At 36.2% G+C, this 20,058-nt stretch overlaps 1 protein-coding gene across 3 annotated transcripts in view; it reads left to right on the forward strand.

Moving 5' to 3' along the window:
* The window catches only part of mon2 (Mon2 homolog, regulator of endosome-to-Golgi trafficking), a 273,966-nt gene that overhangs the window by 244,984 nt on the left and 8,924 nt on the right, over window positions 1-20,058 (forward strand). For 2 of the 3 annotated variants that reach the window (XM_090389771.1, XM_090389772.1), the window contains 2 exons: window positions 12,953-13,013; window positions 17,039-17,165. In XM_090389771.1, the coding sequence (XP_090245897.1) occupies window positions 12,953-13,013; window positions 17,039-17,165 (188 nt within the window). The remainder of the gene's footprint in view (window positions 1-12,952; window positions 13,014-17,038; window positions 17,166-20,058) is intronic. The other variant, XR_016548096.1, reaches the window with a different exon arrangement.

Consider the following 20,058-nt stretch of genomic DNA (forward strand, 5'->3'; position numbering starts at 1 on the left):
GATCCTGCAATGCATCTTTAACCAGTGACTCCATTATTTTACCCGGAACAGAAGTTAAACTAACTGTTCTGTAATTACTCGTGTCACCCTTCGATCCCCCTTTGTGAATTGGGGATACATTTGCACATCTCCAGTCCGTGGGAACCTCCCCTGAGTCCAAGGATGCTCTCATAATTATGGCTAAGGGTTTGCTTAGTTGCTTTGCCGCCTCCTTTAATATAACTGGATAGATCCCATCCACCCCAGGTGCTTTTCTTATGTTTAACTTCGACAATTTCTCCTCCACTTTGCTTTCAGTTATTCCAAAATCATTAAGTATCCTGCTACAATTTGATAACCTTCTGCCATTTTCAAACCTTAATAATTCCTCATGTGTGAATGTAGATGCAAAATACTCATTCAGTTTGTTTGCTATCTGAGCAGGATCATCAACAGTCCAACCATCGATGTCAATTGGACCAATCAGATTCATCCCCTTCCTTTTAGAGTTTATATAAGTAAAGAAATCCTTGCTGTTTTTCTTAGCATCTTTTGCCAAGGATTTCTCGTAATCTGCCTTCGCCCGCCTAACCTCCTTTGTCACCTGATTAGAGACTAGCTTATATCTGCCATAGGCTTCTGAGTCGCTTTTGTTATGTAAGTTTTGGTTGGCAACTTACACAACTTCAAAATATCTGCCGAACAGCTTTCCTTGAGGAAAGATGATATGCTCCCTGCTAGTCTTAATAAATGATGTGAATGCAGTCATTTAGGAAGTGATGCAATGCCCCACATGAGTATGTGGGAACAATGCTCCACAATACCCCCACATATACATTACTCGGATTCCTTCCATTCAATATCTGTCATAGTAGAGGCAGCGAGATTGGACTCATCATCATCAGCGATTTTCAATCCACTGCAGGATGAAGGCCTCTCTAGGAACTTTCCAGTTCCTTTTGTTTTGTGCAATGGCCATCCATTTACTACCCACAAACTCATGAATTTCATCTGTCCATCTCCGTTGTTGTCTTCCAGGTTTTCTTCTAGCTCCTCTTGGGTACCATTCTGTTATTTTCTTAGTCCATTTGTCATCATGTCTTCGAGATATGTGTCCTGCCCAAGACCATTTTAGTTCTTTAGTTTTGATAAGAATGTCCTTTACTTGAGTTTGCTGCCTAATCCATTTGTTTCTCTTATCTAACAGTCTGATTCCCAATATAATTCGTTCTATTCTTCGCTGTGTAGTTCTCAGCTTCTCTTCCATTCTTTTGGTTAGTGTCCACTTTTCACTTCCATAAGTCATGGTGGGGAGTATACATTGGTTCATTATTTTACGTTTCAGACAAATTGGGATATTGCTCATTAGTATGTGACTATATTTCCTGAATGCTATGCATCCAAAATTTATTCTTCTCTTGACTTCCAGCCATTTATCATTATTACAGCTAATGACTTGTCCCAGATAAGTATATGACTCCACCTTTTCAATTACTGCTCCTTCAGTCATTATATCCCTATCTGTGACATACTTGTTCATCATTACTTTTGTTAACCGTATTCATATTTAGTCCAAAATCCTTACTAACTATGCATAACTGATTAAAATTTTCCTCTAATTCTTTGGGATCGTGACTTATGACCATAATTTATCATTACTGTGACATTACGTGAAGGTGATCCATAGATGAGAATCCTGTCCTAAAGCCAGCTTGCTCTTTTGGTTGATTCTCATCAAGTATTCTTCCTAATATGTTAGTAATGACCCTTGTGAACAACTTGTAGATGTGGGATAACAAGCAAATTGATCTATAATTTCCAATTTCTGATTTATCTCCTTTCTTATGCAGCAAAACTATGATTGCATTATTCCACTCCTTAGGCGTCACACCTTTTCTAATGCATTTTGTGAAGTCTTGCCAGTTTTTGTGTCATGGCTCTTCCTCCCAATTTTAACAACTCTACAGTAATTTCATCTTCCCCCAGGGCTTTCTTGTTCTTCATTTTCTTCAACGCATGTTCTACCTCATCAAGAAGGATATCAGGTATGTTGTATGTGTTACTAATTTGCAATCCATCTTCCCCACTGCTGGCATCATTCCCTCGCTCCTTGTATAACTCTTTATAGTAGTCTTCTGCTATTTGAATTATGCCTTCTCTGCTATTTATAAGTACACCATTGCTATTCTTCAATTTCAATATCATTTGTCTTTTTGTTGCTGTTATTTGGTTTTTAGGAGCATTAGCAACTAAGACCATATTGCTCCGGGGATATGCGGTGGTCATTCCCTGACCTTTCTGCATCCTCCGTATTTGGTTGTCACAGGCTCGAACCCCGGTCTAATCAAGAAGCATGTGCTGCACACTGCTGCTCCTGCCCACCTGGCTACGGAGGTGCCTGTCTTTCTGTATTACTACTCATGGCTGCTGATTTAAATCTTCTGTTTTCCCTTAATGCTTGTTCTACTTTTTTTGTATTAAATCTTCTTATGTCCTCTCTGAGTCTCTTTCTAATGGCTTTGCATAACTCAGTATACTCAATTTTCTCCTTGTCAGTGTTTTTCTTGTTCTTCATTTGTCATCTTCGGTTCATCATAACAAGTAATGAGATTGGATTATCTAGAGTTGTACTCTCAATATGTAAGGAAGATTATACCCATCATAACCTCGAAAGACATCAATCATACTGCATGATGAAAGATGACCAGAGCTTTGCTCTAGAGACTGAACGTGGGTTCCACCACCAAGCTTCCAATAACAAAGTGATGGTATTGTACTGGTTCATGAGAGTCATCTACCACCTAATATTGCCTAGTAACATAGAGGGATGGGATTCCTCCATGTGGTGTGGACACTAAACCTCAGCCTCTGCTTATGTTGGTTATGTTGGTTTGCATCTGGGTGTTAACTTCTGGTATACTAGGTGGCATATTTCAGGCATTTACACACCCAGGTTACTAACCGTCCCAACATCGTGAAGATACAAGCGGAGGATTTGGTTGTCACAGAATGACCGTACTTCGCTGAAATTCAGTCCACTTGACTTCAGTGTCAACTGAACATTAGTTTCAATGCCGTTTGAGACTCCGGGTTGCAAGCTTTGTCATACCTGAGAGAATGTCTGTGACAGCCTCAAGGTTAGGTAACTTATTGAACTTCTGTTATATTTTTATATGCAAATTATACGAGGGTGGTGAACTGGGTTCAGAGTGCACCATCTGTCATGTTAACACATTTAATTAATATAAAAAAAATACTCTAGGACCTAATTGTAACAGATATCACTGCTGCTTAAATCCAATCCTAGAGATAACCAGCTCTTTTTGATCTCTTCTAATCAAAGAGATAAGTTGAAAATTCTGAACTAAACTAAAAGCCTCTTGGTAACTATTACTGATTATTGAGTAATTATTAAATTAAATTAAAATACTACTTATTTCATTATCTTTTCATTTCCACAATTGATTAATTACCCCAGAATTGTCCAAAAAATCTCTATACAGGAGTTAAAAAAAAAAAAAAAAGTCCACATTCACTCACTACAAGAGCTAAGTGGAACAATCTACTCCTGTATTTCTGCTTCCACCATGTTCTTCCAGTAGCTAAGATTCCTAACATAATGCACATATCTACAGACATATTCAGCCACCAGTTATGGTAGGTGCCATGTATTGGGATTACATTTGTGTGTGTGAAAATTAATCACATTAAACAGAAGGAATTTTTTTCAGTGAAATATAAAAATCAGATTACTTTAAGAATTTTGATTTATCATCCAGCACAGTTATATACAGATAGTTCCTGCTTCATGAGTTTTTGCTTTGCTAGTTCATGAGTTTTTTTTTTTTTTTTTCTTTTCTCAAATATCAACAAAATCGAAAATATGAATGCTAATTCTAATTGAAAAAAAATGAATGTTAAACATTCATAAATACAGCATTTTAATATAGCTAGCTATACAATACAGTGCATCCTGCTTTTTGATATTAATCCGTTCCAGAGAAGCACCTCCGTAGCCAAGTGGGCAGGAGCAACAGTGCGTAGCACATGCTTCTTGATTAGACCGGGGTTCGAGCCCGTGACCACCAAATACAGAGGATGCAGAAAGGTCAAGGAATGACCACCACATATCCCCGGAGCAATATGGCCTTAGTTGCTAATGCTCCTAAAAACCAAATAAACAAACAAACGTTCCAGAGACACCATCGTATTGTGAAAATATAATGTGAACCCAATTAACACATCGTTTTTTAGTAATTCATTCCACTATCTCAGAAGTTGAAATTTTTGCTATATAACTCTCTAAAAGGTCGTTTTTATAGTGTAAATTGTATTAGTTACCAATTCATTGTTAATGCACTACACTTTCATTGTTATCATATGTTTCGTTATAAGAACCAATTTTGAATGCCTTCTTGATATTTTTCTAAATCACATTTCTGGAAGTCAAGACCATAAGACAGTAAAAACAATTTGCACTTTCCAATTTATTGGGCTTTTCTGTTACTGCAAGCAATTATAAACGGGTAGTAAACTTGATGTTATTGCATTTGCGAAAATACCGATAGCTGGAATTGTGCAGATTTTTACATTATGGTGAAATGTTCAATCGTATAAAAAAAAATAATTAAATTTTCAGAATCTTCTCTTCATTCCTTTTTTTTTTTGCTTTGTAAACTTGTTACTCTGTGCAAATTGTGTTAGTTGCAATTTGTGCATTCCGTTAAAAAATGCTTATGCATGCTATTGAAATTTATAAAGAAAAGAGAGCATTATCTTGGAAACAAACGCCTCTTGAAGCATTTCTGAAGAAGATTACTCCTTGTGCAACAAACCAACAAGTGCCGAGCCAATACTGAATGATCAACGAGCGTGCATTTAGTCAATGATGATGTTGAAGAATAAACATTCTTTAACATTTGTAAGTCATAAATAATTTCTCTATTATTATAATTTGCTTGATTTTACAGGCTACATTTTAATTTCTTTGGATAAATCAATCATTGTTTAATCATAAACTAATTAGCTAACTAATTTCACTGTTGATAACATAACCCCTGTATTTAACATTATGTCTATGGCAAATAAATTCCCGTTTACGAGCGCGCGCTAGGAACGAATTAACTCATACAGTCAGGAACTACCTGTATAGTATTATATATATTGTATGTACGAGAGTACCCGGTACGAACGTACATTTTTGCCGCTCCTGGAACAGAGAAGTTTTTTCTGATTTATTTTCTGTTTTATTAGCTTAAATTAGCATATTAACTTATTTTCTGGAGTAGTTTTATATTCTTATTTACGATACTTAGATTAAAGTAATTTAGATAGAGATTTTGTAGGTATTACTTACTAAATAGCATAATATAGTATAGTACATAATATTGTAAATTAAGTATTACTTACTAGATAGCTTAATATAGTATAGTACATAATATTGTAAATTAATCAGATAATTAATCTTGTTGAACTTCATTGTCAATTAAATTGTACTTTTCACTATACATATAACGACTTGGGTTACGTAACATAAATAATTAGTAAAAAATAAATAATTAATACTTAACTTGATACGGAAGTTATATAAAGGGACTTCGTAGATAACACTCGATACTGAAACATAAATATAGCGTTATAACTGTGTTGAGATATAAGTTTAGAGTTTTTAATTTTGTACTGAAATTGAAATTTTATTGAAATTAAATCGAAATCATGACTCTGACCAGAGCAGCAAAGCAAAAGGCTCAAGCTAATGGGAGTGCTGTGGCTCAGGGGAGAACTGAGGGGGGCAGTTGCCCTCTGAATCACAGCCTATTAAAATGCACTACTTGCATGATGTTTGTGGAGCAGTCAGGTATGGGACACGATACTGCCATGGGGGATGTCTTTGTGTGTGCGCGATGCAAGGAGTGTAAGGAAATCAGGCGGCAACTCAGCATTGTTATGGGCCTATATGAGAGCTTGAAGGACAGGGTGGATGTCCTCAAAGGATTAAAAGTGAGGGGCCTATCAAGCTCGAAGCTGCCCACACCAATGCCAGAGCTTGCACTTGGTCATCACGCAACACAGCGGCAGCCCCCAAGGCAGAATGCACTGGTCCCAAAGGAACTAGTAGTTGTTGGTGACTCTATTGTCAGGGAAACCGGAAACATGCTTTGTAAAAAGGATAGGTGGAACAGGACCAGGGTATGTTTGCCAGGGGCAAAGGTTGATGACGTAGAGCGGATATCATCTTTTAAGGCACAAAAGGTGATATAGTTGTACACGTTGTCACTAATGATATTAAGAGTAGAAGACCGGCGGAATTACTTAACAAGTACAGGTCACTGTTGAAAAAAAGCCGTGAATTAGAGTTGAATTTGAAAGTGTCTGCAATTCTGCCAAGACACGATAGGAGGGAGTATATGGTCAGAGCCCTGTCGATCAATTCGGCCCTGGAAGGATTGTGCAAGGCTCAAGGGGTAGAATTTTTTTCAGCCTGGTCTGTACTTGTTAACAGGAGAGACTGCTTCTACAGGGATGGGATACACTTAAATAGAAAGGGTGCAAGAATGTTTGCTGATGCTATCGAGGCAGTGTTAGGTGGGTCGGAAAACTGCTAGATTAAGGGGATACAAGGAGTAATAGATTAACAGTAGCCACTGGCAGAGGTGAAAGTGATTCTTGCACTGCTTCTATTAGAATGAGCTGCAGCCTGGAAAATAAGATGCAGGATATTTCAGAGACTGGTGGGAATCATTGGGGTACAAATAAACACATAGGTTGTGTTAGGGTAGCTAAGAAAAAGAACAGGTGCATATATACTTGCGTGTACACCAATGCTAGGAGTTTAGTAAATAAATTTGATGAATTTGAGGTATTGCTCAAAACATCAAAGGCAGATATTGTGGGGATTTCAGAGACGTGATGTCACACAGATATAAGGAATGCAGAACTGGAATTTGGGGAGTACAATGTCTACAGAAAGGATAGACAGGGTAGGAAGGGAGGAGGGGTTATGCTATTAGTTAAGAAATACATAAAATCCAAGGAAGTGAAGCCAGTCGACATTGCTGGACAGTGCAGTGTCGAGTCAGTTTGGTGTGACATAAGCATTGGGAGATCAAAATTGAGAGTAGGAGTGTGCTATAGGCCTAATGACTCTGATGAGTATAATAAGAAACTGTACGGGGAAATAGAGTGGGCCAGTAAATCAGAGAGTCTTATAATGGGGGATTTTAATTTCCCAGATATTGACTGGAATTTGGGGGCTGGTCACTCACACACTAGCAAGGCTTTTGTGGATTTATTGGATGATTATTTTCTACATCAGCATGTTCGGGAGGCAACTAGAGGGAGTAATACCCTTGATTTGATTATCAGTAGTGATTCTTCATGCATTAAGAATCTGCAGGTAAATGAACCACTAGGTGGCAGTGATCGCAGTGTGCTGAAGTGGGATTTACTCAAAGAGGTAACTACCATTAGGGGTAAAGGGAAGGGTTATTGCTTTCGTAAAGGCGACTACGATGGACTGAGACAGTGTTTAAATTCTATACAGTGGGACCAACTGATGATGTTTCCAACAGCAAATTCAAAATGGGAAGCATTCAAAGAACTTATCTTGCATTCTACTAGGTTTTACATACCAACTAAGAAATATCGTTCAAGGTTTAGGACTAAGTGGATGTCAGATGAACTAATGAGACATATGGCAGAGAAGAAAAATGCATGGGATACATACAAATTAACACGTGACACAGAAGCCTATGATAGATACAAGTTGATGATCCTGCTCAGGTAGCTAACAAACTGAATGAATATTTTGCACGACATGCACACATGAGGAGTTATTCAGTGAGGGGAATGCCAGAGGTGTATTCAACTCTGGCAGTAAGCTAGAGAATCTTGTAATAACTGAGAGTAAAGTGGAGGAGAAATTGTTGAAGATAAATATAAGAAAGGCACCTGGGGTGGATGGGATCTATCCAGTCATATTAAAGGAGGCAGCAAAGGAAGTAAACAAACCCTTAGCCATAATTATGAGAGCTTCCTTGGACTCAGGGGAAGTACCCATGGACTGGAGATGTGCAAATGTGACCCCAATTCACAAAGGAGGATCAGAGGGCGACACAAGTAATTATAGACCTGTTAGTTTAACTTCTGTTCCTGGAAAATTAATGGAGGCACTGGTAAAAGAAGCACTGCAGGATCATCTAGACAAGACTTCAGTTATAGCTCAGACACAGCATGGTTTTGTTAAGGGGAAGTCTTGCCTGACCAATTTGATTGGATACTATGATGCAGTCACAAAAGAACTGGATGCAGGGAATGACTTTGATATTATATACTTGGATCTTAGAAAGGCTTTTGATACTGTTGCACATGGAAGACTGCTGCACAAATTGGAGCAGTGTGGCATTGGAGGCAAATTGCTGCTATGGATAAAGGGGTGGTTGAGGGGGAGAAGACAGAGAGTGGTAATCAATGGACACTGCTCATCGTGGACTAATGTTATTAGTGGAGTCCCTCAGGGTTCAGTATTGGGTCCATTATTGTTTTCTGTATTTATAAATGATATCGATGATGGTATATCAAGCTACATGCTGATGGGATTCGTATTGTCCAAGTTTGCAGACAATACGAAGGTTGGCAGGGTTGTCAAGGACACTACTGACACTATGCTACTGCAACAGGATCTGCAAAGGTTGAGCAGATTGGCTGAGAGGTGGCAAATGAAGTTTAACTTTGACAAATGTAAAGTACTACATATGGGAAACAGTAACCCCAGAGCAACGTATCAACTCTGTGGTACTACACTGACAGTGGTAGAGAATGAAAGGGACCTGGGGGTGGTTGTGCAGGCAGATATGAAGTTTTCTGAGCAGTGCAGACGCGCTGCAAGAGTAGCTCATGGTGTATTGTCGATGATATATAGGAATTTTTCTAGCAGGGATAAGGAGGTGATTATTCCCTTGTATAAGGCAATGGTCAGACCACACCTAGAGTACTGTATACAGGTCTGGAGGCCTCATTTCAAGAAGGATGTAGAGATGCTGGAACGAGTACAGAGAAGGGCAACAAGATTAGTGAATGGAACAAAGGGGTGCTCTTACGAAGAAAGGCTTAAGTTTTGCAAATTACAGTGTCTGGAGACTAGGCACCGGCGAGGTGATCTGATAGAGGGGTATAAAGCCTTGAATGGTTTGAGCATGCTCAATGCTGATGGGATTCTTCCTCTTGCTCAGAATAATCAACTGAGAGGGCATAAATTCAAATTGAGAAAAGACAGATGTAGGATAGATGTGAGGAAATTTGACTTTAGCCAGCGGGTGGTTGGTTGGTGGAATAGGCTTCCATCCCTTGTCGTGGAAGTTGATAGCCTAAATAAGTTTAAGGCTCAACTGGACAGGTATTTCGAACGAACAGAGGGGTGAAGTGGAAGTGGTTATTTTTTATTTATTTATTTTTTATTTTATTTATTTATTTATTTTATTTTATTTTATTTTATTTTTTGCTGATGCTGCATAAGCTTGCTTTCTTGCATCAAATGCCTCTACTAATGCTAAATGCTAATGCTATGTACAATGTATACAAATATCAACCAATTTCAGTGTTGAATTAAAAATATGCAAATTTAAAAAATACATGTATGAAAGTCTAACCTGTTATTTAAAATTCTCAGCAATTAAATTTCAACACATTCTTGTAAATTAATTAATTAATTGACAGCATATCAAGGGCTTAGAGTTAAACAACATTAACTACAAAATTGTATTTTTGTTTTGTGACAACTTTAGTTTTATTTTATACAAATAACAATGCATATCATGTCACACAGCTGTATTTCTCTAATACATTACAAGTTAGCTTGAGCTATAAGAACATTCCAGTAAACCAAGAAAATGTGAAATTACTTTTTCTTGGTTAATTACAAAAACGTTTACTACAAAATGATTTTGTAGTTAGTGTTGTTTGACACTAAACCCTCGATATATAGTACTATACATACAATACACATACATCAACCAGTTTCGGTGCCAAAATAAAATTTTAAAATTTGTAAACTATACAATAATTTGTAGTCCTCACCTTTCCCTTCCTTTCAGCTTAATTTAGTAGACCTGGATATCTTCATTATCGGAATTTTCATTCTCCTCAATGGGAGATAAATCTGGTATAATTTCATCCACTGTATCCTTTATTAAGGGACCACCTGTCATTGGAAGATTTTTGTCAATTTTCACCCACTTGTTAAAATTCGTTGTAATCAGTGAATTACTCATACTCTGGTAATGGCATAATGTGCATTTTTCAGTATTTTCCACAATGCCTGGTTGAATAAATCTGGTTTTACAAAAACATTTTTTGACTGATTGTTTGTAAATTGAATCCCAAGCATCAGACATTGTGTGTACTCTATCTAATAAGTTAATTTTTTGCTGTCTGTTGCCTGGCCATCATCATATTTGTCAATTTCTGCAACAATTTTTCATTGATTGCTCTCCATTATTATTCCTTGATCCAAGAGTTGTATTTTCCATGGAATGTTGTATTTGCTGGAAAAAAATACAGGTTTTATGTTGTTCAACTACACTTCCAGATAAGCCTTGCAATTTTTTTTTTTTTATTGGCTTACAATAATTCTGTCCCATTCCTTCAAAAAGCCCATGAAAATTTGACATCATTTGTGCATTTATGTTGTTTTTGTATTCAACTGGTAAGTTTTTATTTTTCTGAAGATATGTAGACACTTACTTTTCCCAACTATGAAAAAAATCTATTTTTTTTTTTTTATTGTACCTGTCATATTGCAATATCTCTCCTTTTTTTATGCTGATGAATGACCATTTTTAAATAATAATAAGCCTTGCAGTTATCTAAGGTAAGTGCAATTTTTTTTTTATTGGTTTACAATAATTCTGTCCCATTCCTTCAAAAAGTCGATGAAAATTTGTAAAATCATGCTCAGGAATTTCTCTAAAATAAACATGTTTCATCAATTTTAAAAATATATAATAAGTTAAATTCTTCCAATAAATTAACTAAGATATTCATTTTTCTGTTGAATTCATATCAGAGTTCATTTTTTTTTTTTTTTTTTGAAAATTTTTTATACACAGTGTTTTCTCACCTTCCACTTGCTTAATTAGCTGTGCCCAGGCTTAAAATCTTTTTCACCAAGTTCATTTTCCAATTCCTTCACCTTTTTGCATAGGATATTTCTGCTAATAGATGTATTTTTAATCATGCATTTTTGAACTGTCTCGGAAGTGCTGCTTCCACATATCTCCACACTCTATCCACATCTTTTTCTTTTCATATTCACTTCACATTTTCATTTTCAATCACTCCTAATCCATTGATTTTCTATTCTTTTAAAGTTTATGCAAAAGAGGCTCTGAAACACTTGAGTTTTAATGTAGCTTCTCTCTCTCTCTCTCTCTCTCGCTACATTTAGGTAAGGCATAAAAAGGACTTCGAATTTTATTCTTTTCTCTACTTAAATCTCTGCATTTCTGTGACATTTAAATTTTAAAAAGATGAGAGTTCAGTTCTCAACAGATGTAAATTTTAAACTAAATTTATTTGTGAACTAAACTCTGTATTCTATTCACAGACATTAAATATGATATAGTACATTACAGTATGTAAGAATAGTGCAGTGTGCAATTATCACTTGTAGGAGACCATAAAATGCTCTTACTGTGGAAGTAGATGCCAATACAATACAGTACAACACATAATTAACTTCTTGGAGACCAGAACACATCAACAGTGGAAGTGAACTTTTGATATTACTTTTGAATTTGAGAAGCTGGGACCTTCCCTTCCATTATAGCAGGACAGTAGCAAAAGTGCCATTTTCTTGAGTGTTCACATGCTTTTGTTTACACACACTGTCCAATTCCATGAATAGACTATAGACATGCATACTCCTGATATGTGGCAGTAGTGTTTACAACCATACCCCATGCTGGCACATGGTTGTAAACAGTTGGCATAGATAAGAGTTGCAAATATTTTCCAAATGTTTGACCTAGTGTGCAATTTTAAGTTTCCTGGAAGGTATATTTTCCCTAATTGGAAAAGTAACAAAAACAATAAACAGAGGTATGATTACATAAAGAAGTGGAATTTACATACATTATGCTATAAATGGTTTCTGATTTTTATTTTTAATAACAATAACCAGCAATAATACTAAATGGCATTTACTGTATCAGAAAGGATATGATCCCAATGGTCAATAAACTGGGAAGACATCCTCACAACAGTAACAACAACAACAAATAATAAGAAGTTAGCATCAATGGCATGAGACTGCTCTCCATCAAAACCAAGTGACTCAGAGTGCTGCTGCCACACAACCAGTATGTAATTAACAATCAGATTGTTTAATATCATTGATGAAGGTTCTAAAAATGAAACTGTAATTTGTGGTTTCATTTTTATACTAATAATCTCTTCACTAATTAAAAACCTTTCAAATGAATACATATAGAGAAATATCTTTTTTAACAATCACAAACCCAAATCCATCATAACAAAAAAAAAAATCATTAATAAAAACAATCCAGCCAGCATTTCTATATCAGCATTAGCTATTGAAGATTGGATTATTATGACCAAGGAGTAACAGTATACTTCTGTTTATAGAAAGTGTTTATTTATTTGAATATAAGGGTTAGGCACCTTTCGATTAACTTCACAATATGAGATGCACGATGCTTTTCTTTTGTGGAAAAATTATTTTTGTCATTATAGCTGCTTACATAAATGATGCTTTAACAATAATTACATTATTTACATAATTTTCATAGATTGCAACTATTTTAACTCTAATTTTATTTGGATATGTAGTCATAGTTCATTTGATTTGATATGTTAAAGTTTGATTTTTAATGTAATTGTAACTACGTTAACTCTTAAGGATACATGCTGTTAATGTATTTTTTTTTATGTATTATATGATATAATTTATTCCTAGTATTCCACAGCCAACACAGAGCTTGGAAGACCAACAGTGTGATGAAGCTTTGGACTGCAAGGTAATGTTCATTTAACAGAATGGTAAAATAAGACTTTAAAACACTCCCTGCATTTTTAATGCAACATTAAGGTTATGTTAAGGTGTGATTCTTCTACCAACAATCAAATTAATCCTAATGTTGCATTTAGTTCCATGGTATAATTAAGTGTTCTTATTTCTAATGGTGACATAACCACATTAGTCTTAGTAGTAAAATTAGTTCTCCAAACTTTTTATCCACCAAGATATCAACAGTAGATTGACATGACAAAATCATTATTGACAATCAATCATTAATCAGATGGAAAGTGTCAAGGTAGTGTTATGTTAAGGTGTGAATTTTTGGCGCTTGGTAAATTTTTGAATTACTTTAGAATGATTTGAAGCTAGTGCAATGACATGATAATTGGATGGGAAGGATTTTTCACTCCTTTTTTAGGAAATGGCAACAAATATCAGCAAATTTCCATGCAGAAAAAAAACAGCAGTGGAATAAGAGTTCAAAAGCAAGACAAAAACATGAGTCAACACTGAAGTAAAGGTTTTTACCAAGTGGAGAAATGCAATTATAACCCTGAGACTTCTTGGTATTAATATTATTCAATATTCTGCTAACGTCTTTCCATCAGAAGATCAAGTGAGCATCTTTCATATAAAAACTAGAGTAAAATTAAGATGCCAATAAGTCGGGTTTTGTCTTCAGATAAGAGTGCAATAGAACTATCATGGTGTAACAGGGTTAGAGGTATGAACAGACAGAAGTCGAGGTCAATAGCTTTGGCAATAGACCTTTGGCTCTACTAACCTTTGGACAACTAAATAAATTTCCTACTCTCAGTCTTTTTAAAATCAGGTTTGGATTTATTAATAACTTTGTTACAACTGTGGTGAGCCAGAGAAAAGAAGCTGGCAATACAGGTACAATTCAATTGAGTTAAGCTATAGTCTATTAGCATTGGTAGGGGCATATGATGCAAGAAAGCAAGCTTATACAGCATCAGCAAAAAAAAAAAAAAAAAAACCACACTTTCCAGTTTTCCCATCCATTTGTTCCAAAATTTTGTTCAGATCTTCCTTGAATTTTATTAAACTATCAACTTCCACAACAACAGATGGAAGTCTGTTCCAGCAATCAACTACCACTGGCTAAAGGCAAACTTATGCACGTATTTTCTACAACTGTCTTTCCTCAGTTTGAGTTTATGCCCTCTCAGGCTTGTAATCTAAGAAAGAGGAAGAATCCCATCAGCATTGAGCCTGCTCAAACCATTCAAGGCCTTATACACCTCGATCATATCACCTCACAGGTGCCTAGGCTCCAGATGCTGTAATTTGTGCTACTTAAGCCTTTCTTGGTAAGAGCACCCCTTTTGTTCCCCTCACCAATCTTGTTGCCCTTCTCTGTACTCGCTTTAGCAACTCTCTATCCTTTCTAAAATGAGGGCTCCAGACCTGTACCTTCTTATCCCTTCTAGTAAAATTCCTGTATATCATTGACAAAACTCCATGAGCTGCTATGGTAGCCTGTTTGCACTGCTCAGAAAACTTCTTATCTGACTGCACAATTGCCCCAAGATCTTTTTCATTCTCCACTACCCTGAGTGTAGTACCACACGATTGGTACTACACTTAGGGGTTACTGCTCTTTGTATTTGTCAATGTTAAACTTCAGATGCCACTTCTCAGCCCATCTGCCCAACTTTTCTAGATCCTGTTGCCGTAGCATACTGTCATTAACAACCCTGCTAACCTCTGTATCGTCTGAAAACTTGGATATTAAGCCTGATATACCGTCATCAATATCATTGATAAATATAGAAAAGAGCAATGGGACTAACACTGAACCCTGGAAGACTCCACTAATAACATTAATCCACGAAGCACATTGTCCATTGATTACCACTCTCTGTCTTCTCCCACTCAACCAACCCTTTATCCATAGCAGCAACTTGCCCTTAATGCAATGCTGCTCCAATTTGTACAGCTGTCTTTTATGTGCAGCTGTATCAAAAGCTTTCCTGAAATCCAAGTATATGATACCAAAATTATTTTTTTCCTTCCAGTTTCTTTGTGACCACATCATAGTATCAAATCAAATTTATCAGACGTGACTTTTCCTTTAACAAACCCATGAACTGAACTATAACTGCAGCCTTGTCTAGATGATCCTGCAATGCTTCTTTAACCTGACTCCATTATTTTTCCCAGAACAAAAGTTAACTAACAGATCTGTAATTACTTGTGTCACCCTTTGATCCCTTTTGTGAATTGGGGATACATTTACACATCTTCAGTCTGTGGGGATCTCCTGAGTCCAAGGATGCTCTCATAATTATAGCTAAGGGTTTGCTTACTTCCTTTGCCACCTCCTTTAATATAACTGGATAGAACCCATCCATCCTCAGTGCCTTCTTATGTTTAACTTCAACAATTTCTTGTCCACTTTGCTCTCAGTTATTACAAAATCACTTAGCTCCCTGTTACAGTTTAATAATTTGAATTTATGCCCCAATTTGAATATATTTGAAATATCTATCTATTTGAAATCTCAATTTGAGTTTATGCCTCCTCAAGTGCATAATCTGAGCAAGAAAAAGAATCCCATCAGCATTGAGCTTGCTCAAACCATTCAAGGCCTTATACACCTCAATTAAATCACCTTGCAGGTGCCTAGTCTGCAGAGCCTGCAAATTGAAGAACTTAAGCCTATCTTGGTAAGATCAACCCTTTGTTCTCCTTACCAATCTTGTCGCCCTTCTCTGTACTCATTCTAGCAGCTCTACATTCTTCCTAAAATGATCCGTCCAGACCTGTATGTGGTACTGAAGATATGGCCTACCATTGCCTTTATAGTGGGATAATCACCTCCTTATCCCTGCTAGCAAAATTTCTATATATCATTGACAAAACCTCATGAACTGTCCTGGCAGCCTGTCTGCATTTCTCATAGAACTTCACTTCATATCTGACTTCCCAATTAATCCTAAGGGGTAGTACCATACAGTTGGTACATTTCTCTGGAGTTACTGCTACCCATATGCAATACTTTATATTTGTCAATGTTGAACTTCAATTGCCTTTTCTCAGTCCATCTGTCTAACTTTTCTAGATCCTGTTGTAATACCATACTGTCATTATTGTCATTTACCACCCTGCCAATCTTTGTATCATCTGCAAACTTGGACATTAAGCCTGATATGATTTCATTAGTATCATTGATAAATATAGAAAACAACAATAGGCCCAACATGGAACCCTGAGGGTATCCACTAATAACATTAGTCTATGAAGAGCGGTATCCATTGATACTCTCTCTTCCACTCAACCATCACTTTATCCATTAGCAGCAACTTGCCCTTAATGCCACATTGCTCTAATTTGTACAGCAGTCTTTTATGCGCAACAGCATCAAAATCTTTACTTCTTCTGAATTGGCATCTAACTTCTACTGCATTATTCCTAGCTAGTCGAAACATTAGCATTAGGCAGTCAATATCCACTCATAGTTTAATTTAAAATTAACTAAATTTTTTAGTTTATTCTTCATACAAGTGTTCTCTTGAGCAACTTTTCTTCCTATGTATATCCTAAAAATTATAATCTAAAAAATTAGAGTCCACTGTTAAGGTTCTTGTTTCTCACTTCACAGTCCATGCTATTAACATACTATAGTTTATAGATTTTAGTTATGGTTTGCATTTCAAGTCACCATGAAAAATGAAATATTGAATATAGAGCACATTAAATACTGCTTAACTTCAGTAATCTGGTGAGAACCACTGTATTTAATTAAATATGACAGTTTTGAAGATATGTGATTTGCATATCATTTAGAGAGAAATGGCAAACTTCCTGTCAGTGAAGTATGTTATTTAATTACTGTAATGTTCTGTTTATTAAAAAAAATTCAGCTACAAAACTGAGAATGCTGTCATTTTTTATTATTGGAAGTGATTACTTAAGTGTTTTATTGAAAGTATTATCTATATATGTCTATTTTTGTTTGCTGAATTCTCATTTTAATGAAAATTCTTTTAATTTCAGATTGTACACCTTATCAGAGAAGATATCCTGCCTCATTCTAGCCAGTTGCCTAAAGCTTTTGTAATTTGCATTGTATCTCTCCTTAACAGAGGTTCAATTCATTCTGCTACCAGTAGTACCCTTGTTGGTAAGTAAATAAATTCTTTATATATTCTGATATGTTGAATGAAAAGCATGATGTGGTAATTAACAACTAAAATTAGATTAAATTAAAAGAATAACACTTAAATCCACATTTTGAAAATAGCAAATAGTTTATTGACTCTAATAATGTCCTTAACATTATTAGTCAATAAACTGTACATCCAGACTGCCAGCCCGTATATCCAGAACATTTTCTAGTTCTTAATTCTTAAATCCCAACTTGGGATTATGTTATATCAGTTCTAAATAAAAAGAAAATGTTACTGCAATTTTGAACTATATGTGCAAAAGCAAATCTTATACATAAAGTTGCACTATGAACTGCATGAATGTTGAAGTTTCAGACATTTATTATTTTTTAATAAATAAAGTAAAGAAGGACATGTGAACAAGATTAATTTATAATCTTAAACCCAAAAGTACCGAGTACCAGTATTTCCAATTCTTTGTTTATTTTCTTTGTGTGATTTTTATATTAAAACTTGTGTTGTAGGACAGTTACACACTGTTATCAAACAATGATTTATATGAGTATTAACTGTACAAGCAAAAAAAAAAACTACTGCTAGGATAATTAAGGCAAAAGCTAAATATGATAATCACTAGAGCTGAAATTGAAGACAAGGAATTCTTCTCATATGAATGCAGAAATGAAGAGAAAATTCGATAGGTTCATTACTAGATCAAAATGGAAGAATCATAGAAAGTTCAGCAGGAGTACACTGCTTGACAGAATGAACAGAACACGTAGAAAACATGGTGTAACTGTGCAGCTTGCGATGAAGTGGGGAAAATTTGGTATGTGGTGTGCCATAGAATAACAATGAAAAGAGGAGACAGTGAGAAACTTTGGACAGGTATAAGGGACATTTATAGGGGTTGTATAAGAATTACCAAAAAGGTCACATTACAGGAGTCAATACAAGATACTCAAAAATATGGTCACGTGACATCAGTACAGCATGTGATCCCCTCCAATGGCTAAACCAAAGTGGTGAATCATGCTCGATATAAGATTCTCTAAGATTTTGTGGCAACAAATCCCATTCTCCCTCCAGTGCAGACCTTAGCTCACCAAGTGACTGAAGAGTTGGCAGGCTGTCAGTTTGCAATGCAATGCCCAAGGGATTGTGTTGGCCACGGCAGTTGTTGGACATCTTCTGTTTCAAGATATTCCTCCACTACTTGGGCTCTATGTGCAGTGGTGTTGCCACATGAAAAGAAAGTCTGGGCCAACCACACCCCTGAAAAGTTGCACATAGGGTTCGTGGATCTGTTCTCAGTACCTCTGCACAGTTTTGGTACCCCTATCAAAAAAAAATGAAGAGGATGCTGCTGTTGATCATTATTCCACCCCACGTGAGGACACTGCCTCCACCATAAATGTCCCTTTCTCTGATGTTGGAGGGATAGTATTGCATTCCTCATTGTCTCCAGATGAAATAATATCCATCTACAATCTGTTTGTAGGCTATAACGAGACTCATCAGAGAACAGAACTACCCCATTTGTTAGGACTCAAAGTCACGTGTTCATGGCAACAGTTTTTATAAGCTCTGCAGTAGTTTGGGGTTAATGCGATAAAAAGCATTGGCTTCCTTGCGTAGAGTCCACTTGAATTGAGCCTTCTTAATGCAATCTGTTGAAAATATTTTCACCTGTTGTCGCAACAACCTCAAGAGACAGTTGATGGCTGGACATCATAGGGTTCTGTCCTGCTGTCGGAGCCAGATAGTGGTCTGTTCTGGTTGACACAGCCCTCGGGCAACCTTGGCCAGCTCTTCTTGTAACGGTTCCTGTCTCCTGAGTGCCAAGATGACACTACATGGCACTAGCCCGGCTTCGAGTCATTCAACGGCCCACCATCTCAACGAAACACCTAAACAATGATGACTTGCCATCCTGAGTACTGGGAATGTGGCTATCCCACTGAGCAAACTAAAAAATGGGAATGAAGTGATGTGGTCGCAACCTATGTTGGCGCCTTCGTAGCCAGGTGGGAAGGAGCAACAATGTGTAGCGCATGCTTTTTGATTAGACCAGGGTTCAAGCCCATCACCACCAAATACGGAGGATGCGGAAAGGTCAGGGAATGACCACCGCATATCCCCGGAGCAATATGGCCTTAGTTGCTAATGCTCCTAAAAACCAAAACAACAACAACGATCATTGATATGAGTACCAGATTGCTTTCCTAATGTTTTCAGATTATTTTTTTATTTTTTTTTGTTGTGAAGTGCATTGTATTTTAAATAATTCCAGATTGTAAAGTGCTGGATTTTAAAGAGTTTACCGAATTTTATACAGATCTGGAGGTCACGCCTAAACTTTGACATCATGTCCTGTATCTCTTTGTAATGTTGTTTAGGAAAATTAGGAGCAACAGTGGGCCCAGTACCAATCCTTTAGGAATCCCACTTAGTCCCTAGATAATCAGAAGGCAGCAGTATGTGACAGTATCATATTTTGTAAATTTTTTATACATAAATTTTTGATTTTAATAAATGTTCTGTCTGTTATCAGGTCAGTGCGTAAACATAAAGGGAAAATTATTATGAGGATTAGGTATGGTAGTTTCACTATGTGGAAGCTTATCAGGTCTAAGAAGCATCTTTAAATTTTTTGTGAATAGTTATAAGTGAAAATTTGAGAATGTTGTGGAAACCACCAAATGGTAACATTTATACTTTAAAATTTCATGTATAAGGTGCTAATGTAAGTATAATTTTCCTTTAATTGATTTTGAACCTTATGGAGCATTATAATTAGCATAATCTCTCTTTTTTTTTCTGTTGTCTACATTCCCAACTTTTATATGGGAACTGGGTCTCAGGATACGAAAGCAACAGCTGATTTTTTTTTTTTTTTCTGCCATT

The sequence above is a fragment of the Mastigoproctus giganteus genome, chromosome 2 (assembly GCF_048544385.1).
Source record: "Mastigoproctus giganteus isolate SK-2022 chromosome 2, ASM4854438v1, whole genome shotgun sequence".
Lineage (NCBI taxonomy): Eukaryota > Metazoa > Arthropoda > Arachnida > Uropygi > Thelyphonidae > Mastigoproctus > Mastigoproctus giganteus.